General features: G+C 37.3%; 1 protein-coding gene across 1 annotated transcript in view; it reads right to left on the bottom strand.

Moving 5' to 3' along the window:
* Positions 1-1,641: 1,641 nt before the first annotated feature.
* The window catches only part of srcin1b (SRC kinase signaling inhibitor 1b), a gene marked incomplete at its 5' end in the record, with an annotated part of 36,925 nt that continues 31,973 nt past the window's right edge, over positions 1,642-6,593 (bottom strand). The window contains one exon of the mRNA XM_081351997.1: positions 1,642-1,700. Within this exon, the coding sequence (XP_081208123.1) occupies positions 1,677-1,700 (24 nt within the window). The 3' untranslated portion in view covers positions 1,642-1,676. The remainder of the gene's footprint in view (positions 1,701-6,593) is intronic.

Genomic DNA, 6,593 nt, shown 5'->3' with positions numbered 1-6,593 from the left:
GGATTCTGCATGCAGACTTTGAGAAGATATCTATCTACATGCAGTTCAGAACTCTCAAAATCTTTTGGTAGAAAAAAAAAAGTTTACAAAAAATACCCTAAATTAACATATCCATGATCATACAGTTTATATACAGTTACACAGTTCTTCTGTTGTTTTGCACATTTATCAGTGTGTTAACACAGCATATGGTGCTCGGATGTGTGTCGCATCAGAGTTTGGGTCTATTCTACTTCAGTGAAGTCATTTTAAGACACGAAAAAGAAAGTAATGAGGTATGTATTAGGCATCTGATGGACACGACCACCAAGCCAAACTATAGCATCTTTTAATATATATATATATATATGTGTGTGTGTGTGTGTATATACATATATACACACACACATACTGTACTAAGCAGAAAATGGAGAAACAATGGCAGTGAGGCAGTTGTTTTTACAAACCCTTGGCATTCATCAAATATGAATGTAATTTCGATTTATTGGAATATTGATCTAAACAGTCTATAGCAATTTAATATTCACCGTCAACTGGTTACTCAACGTTGCGAATACGTCCCAGTGACACACAAAGTGCTTCACGCATACATTTAAATATGCTGTCAAATAACAAAATATAATGCTTATTTTTTGCTCTCGCACTTCAAATCCACTGGGGGAAACACACAGAAAACTGATTTGATTCATAAAGTATTAAGATTGCAGGTTTCATTCTTCATCATACGCTTTTCAAGAACTCATACAATATGAATTTTGGATAAGGCATGTACCTCACTTTATCTCAGTAATCTTTACACATTCTCCCTTTTTAGTATAAAAATACAAAAGTTAATCTTATATAAAATATCTAGCTTATTCTTGATAAATATTCACCAATTATCTTGTCAATAGCTTGAAGATGTTAACTACTGTATTTAACTGTAAGGTAACATTTATTTTCTAGTTGAATAGAGAATTTTCTTTATAGAAAGTCAAGTCTACTAAGATTAATTCGATCATTCTGATTTGCACTTAAGCTAATATCTAAAACTGACCCAACTACACATCGGTTAAAGGGCGAATCTCGTGAAACCGGTCATGAACAATAATTTCGTTGTCATATTTCACCCCAAAATAACGAGAAAGAAAAACAAAATATTATTTTCCTTAATCTTTTGACATATAAGAGGTTTTTATGTCATTAAAACATGCTTATATGTTTTATATATATAGCAGAATGTGCATCTAATATAAAAATAAAATGCATTACAGTAATGAGGATGCATTTTGTGGTGAAATTATGCTTAAAATAAATGCAAAACATGTCAATAGTCCTAAAAAGAAGGCGTTAATAGTCCTGAAAGAAGCTTAATTCTTAAGTTTTGGGATCAAATATGATATGGGCATGTTTTCATGAGATTCACCCTATTGTTTCACAATTACTGTATATTACCATAAGTTTGTTTACATTAGTGGATTGTAACTGCTTCATGTTTAGTATACCATATAGTTTACATAGTTAATTCAGTGTACATATGCTGGCTCTTATTTGTAACCATACGACCAGCTTTTTTTTTTACTATAATATTACAATTGGACTCGTACCTTGGTCAAAGCTCTTCGGTACTGATGTGTTGTGCTTGCTTTAGCGGAGGAGATGCTTTAGGTCACCTGTGCTTCCCCTGGTTTCCAGGGTCATCGTCGCCATGAAGCGTTCACCTTGGATAGGATCAGATCTCAGGGTAAAAGGGGGGCAATGTAGGACCACTCAGGGCAATACTTGGAGGCTGATAGTCAACATGCCAGTACAAAAAAAATGATTGGCAATGCTAGGACAATCTGAGGCCGTGAGACAGAAAAGGAAATGGAGGTTTGACCAAAAATGAAATCCTTCCTTTATGAAAACAAAAACTGACTGTGTTGGATAAAGTCAATTCGTATTCATTATCCTAAATTGAATTAAAATCCTTTATTTCAACTAATCTAAAAAATGTCATCATAACTAGCTTTACTTATAAAGGAAGAATTGTATGACTCTCTGACTATAGGAATAGATACAGGGCTTGTGTTGTATATACAACATACATAGATACAGAGACTTATAACCTCAGCATAAAGAGAAGAGGTCAGGAAAGGATGGACTGGGGATAAAATACAAGCAAGTTAGGACAGGTGAGTGGATAAAAGAAGAGAAAAGAAAGAAATAATCAATACATTGTCATTTCCAGTGCAATCTTTCTGTGTCCACTAAACGTTTAGCAATGCATAGACTGAGAGACTAGTGATTTTGCCTTCCTCATTTTTGTCATACATACAATGGTCACTAGGAGGCAGTCTTTCTTCATAGTTTCTGTGATAGTCAATATTAAAAGATTATTTTGAGGTTATCAAAGTAGCTTAATACTTATTCAGCCAAATAAATGGACCTTTACACTAATACACTAAAACTATCAAAAATGTGTTAATTGAAACAAAGCAGATATCAAATAAAATATAAATATTAGATGATAAACTTAAATGAAAATACCTTGCCTTGGCAACTAATTGAAATAAAATAAGTTGAAGAAAATTTACTAAATCTAAAGCTAAATAGAAATATAAAAAAGGAATACATGACAAAAGCACATACAATCACTAAAACGTTAGAAAAGAAAATATAAAAATAAAGCTAAATCAATACTAGTATATAAATAATACTAAAATAACACTGACGTACAAGATATATCAGTGTGCTCAGAAAACAAGTAGATACTCCCTGTCTGCAATCACATTAATATTCAGATTTTGATTTGAAATATGGTGAAGGGAAGAGAGATATTTTGAACTATGCCACCAACAGAAGAGCAACCAAATTCAACCTACCTAAAAAAAAGAAAGAAAAAAAAGAAAGAAGCTGAAATGATTTTAATTTGAGCATTTTTACTAGCTGCAACCACCACAAAAAAAGCCACACCCATAGCGAAATCTCATTGGTCCAAAATTCCATTCCAACTGTACACTCAACATCACATATATTCTGATTGGCTGTGGTTGAGTGACATCACACTGCATTTGTGCTTGCTTTCACTGTGGACTAACAAATTAGCTGGAAATCTTTGTGTCTGACTAGCAGCATTTATTTCTCTCACCATGTGGCACTTTTTTAATCCTTCGTTTCTCTCTCTCTCTCTCTGATAAAATAATGATTTACCAGAGCAGCTTTGGAATATACGTACACAAAGTATTTGCTAACAAATGAGCAAGCTAAGCTCAGAAGCACCGACTCAGCTTAGAAAATCAGGCTGAATAATTTTTCCACATCACTGCTCCCCACAGCGCTCAGTTAGTTTAAGGGCACTCAGCGAAAGCTGCACTGCGAGCGTCTCTACAAGCAAGTGCACGATTCCATCCACCTTATTAAACATCTACAGCGAGGTCCTCCCCACAAACACACACACCACTGAAAATGGCACAAGCACAAACATTTCTTTCCGCTCAGGGTCAACAAACAATTTGACCTTTCAAGAATAAATATTCCCTTCTTCACAGCCTTCTGTGTTCGCCCTCACTGAGCCAGAATGGTCAACAGAGCGAGCGTCCAGACAGTCTGTTGTCCGATTCACGGCACAGACCTCCCATTAAGCCCGGGCGAAGACTCTCCCCGGGAGAGGACGGCCTGCCGCAGTTTGTGCCGTTGCCAAATTAGCCAGATCTTTGCCTGGGAACAGAGCCGGAGCTGTTGGTCATTGACTGATGACTGCGAACCGTGTCCCGTTGAGGCCGAGACCGCAGTGCTTTACTGCACTGAACACACACACAAGACTGATCTGCTGTCGCCGCTAATGAAGACAGCTGCCTGCACACACACACACTCAGGCCAAGATTACAGGCCAATCATGAAGGGGATTAGAATCAAACTAATGTGGACGCTGCCTTTAGAGGACAAACAAAGTCTTGTGCAGTATTGCTGTCTTAGCAGCGTTTTAATCACTCGCTCGCTGCAACAAAATAAAGGAGCAGTTCAGTCAGTATATCTAGTTTAAATAAGTACATCAAGGCCGCATTTACATTACATTGTTTATGTGACCCAAATCCGATTTATTGCTCCAAAATCCGGCACAAATATGACTCTCGAATGTGCAAGCAGGAAAAAAAGCACATGGATTTCAGGTCCGTTTCAGGCCTCATTCTTGTGTGTATATTCCCGTCAATGTGAGTCGTACACCAATTAAAAAAATGACGAATGATGTCAACTCAACCGCGATCACATGACTCTTTTCAATGGCGCAATCAAGCAGCAACCTCCCTGTCTCTCTCTTGAAACCAACACGGAAGTGAATTCAACGGCAATTGATCGACTGGCCGCTTGAGGCTGGCTGCAGAAGTGAGTCAAATCTGCATCTCCCCCATGTTAAAATGTCCAACTTTACAGCAGAAAAAAACATGTTTACAGCCTGGTGCAAAAAGTGGCTTTGGTCTATATAGCTTATTTTTCCCTTCATGACAACTGTGAGGGGGGTGAATTTTTTTATAACTCATCCGTTTACATTATAATAAGCCTTAAAGTTCTGCATAATTAAGGGTGTGTCCACTTTTGAGTGACAGGTGGATTCCCGCTGCTGTGGTCATTAGTCATCATTAGCCATTTGTCTGCTGTCTGTTAGCCGTCACATTACCTCAGCTAATTAATAAATTCGGGAGTGACGCGCTGCCAAGATGGCGACGGTCGGCCACGCCCACTTTAGGCTTCAAAAACGGTCTTCAGAAACCTACGGGTGACGTCATGGACACTACGTCCATATTTTTTTTACAGTCTATGGGCGCAATGGAGGACGAAGGCTCCTCCAGTGGAGTAATGCTGAAGTTTGATGTCTTTTGAGCCTTTAGCTCAAGAGAGCTTGTATTATCAATTCGTCTGAGTTTATTGTAAAATGCACCGTTTTTACTTCCTTTTCGGCCTAAGCTTTTCCAGGTCAGTACGCCTACCTTGGGTTGTTTTGCCAAGTGCATAGTGTAAATGCAGATATAGGATTTGGGTCACTTTTAAAAGAAGATGTAAGCCTGACAATGGATTTGTAAATGCGGCCCAAGTACTATCAAGTCAAACTACTGATTTAAATGTGCATTTACTGAATTCACAAGGTTTTTCTGGAGTTTAAAGCCTGGCATGACTATAATATATAGGGTATGTTTGATAATGGCATACCACTACCATACCACTTACAGTATTTGTTATTTTAGTATGCACCAAGCGATGTTGTATAACTAACACTAAAACTATTACAAATCTTTCCATTAATTGAAACAAAAACTAATACAAATTAAACGACTACAACTTAAACTATAATTAAAATAAATACCAAAAAATATAAAAATAAAAGCTCATTAAAAATATGAATATACTATAATAGTATATAAATAACGCTGGCACCAAGAATACTGTGTACAGTATGTAAATAATATAAAGCATGGAATTCTACAGTACATCCCATTATGCAATGCACTCATTTTGACTAATGAAAAAGAGTTTTCAGCTTTTTTTTGTGTGCAAGTTTTCATATTGAGAGTCAAACTTGGATCACATCCATAAGCATAATCAGTATACAGTATTCCATTACATTTATGCTTGTGGTCGACACTTTTTTTTATCAGTTCATGCATTCCCTGGGAATCACGACCTTGGTGTTTCAATATAGTGCCATGCTGTTCGAGCTACAGTATGATAGCATACCGTTCTATAAACCTTCCTGTTATTTAGATGAATTAAATCTAACCAAGTGAGCAGTTGCAGTTTATAAAATGTGTGGAATGCAGGAATCACAGACTGGTTGCTATAAGGCCAATTCACACTGTTTCGCCAATTGAACAAACACGCCAACAGGGTTAACACACTGATCCGACAAAACCCAACGAAGTTTCAGTCTTCGTCTGTCAGCATCTGACGGTGTGATGAGAATTGGCATATAGAGCGGCTGTTTGCCTCATCCCATGTTTAATTCCCTCAGTGTGTGCCTTAGAAACACTTCTTGGTGACAGGTATCCGTGACAACAACACATGGACAGGAATCCATCCAATCACACAGAGGAATCGCAGACAAACACAACCTATCTCTTTCTGTGTGAAATTCACATAAAAATGAGAATTCTGTCATTTATAGATCTAAACCTGCTTGACTTACTTTCTTCTTGTATGGACTACATTCCTCATGCTTTTATGGTGCGGTTTTGTGGGGGAAAAAAATCACCTTTAAAACAACAGCTTACAAACATTTTTCTCCTGCAACAAAAGAAAGTCAAGCACGACATGAGAATGAGAAAATGACAAATAGCATTTTTAGGTGATCTGTTCCTTTAACCGGCTTGTCTGTAAATCATCTTATCTTACAGTCATGTCGCTTCCAATTAAAAGATTCACTATTTCCATTTTGGAGACATTAATTTCCCCCTGAAGTGAATTAAAGTGACTGCAGAAGGCTGGGTAACTTACAGTTTACAGTTAGCTAATAGTCTAGTGAGAGAGAGATAGCAGAAGATGGAGGAGAGAAACTTATCTCATCCTTTTCTCTGTCTTTCCATCCCGTTTTTCACTTCCTTCCCGCAGGGTTTGCATGCAATCTCTCTCTCTCCTCTCGT

Source organism: Scardinius erythrophthalmus, assembly GCF_964197995.2.
Source record: "Scardinius erythrophthalmus genome assembly, chromosome: 22".
In the NCBI taxonomy this organism is placed as follows: Eukaryota; Metazoa; Chordata; class Actinopteri; order Cypriniformes; family Leuciscidae; genus Scardinius; species Scardinius erythrophthalmus.
Note: the sequence above shows the minus strand (reverse complement) of the source record. Positions and strands in the feature narration are given on the sequence as shown.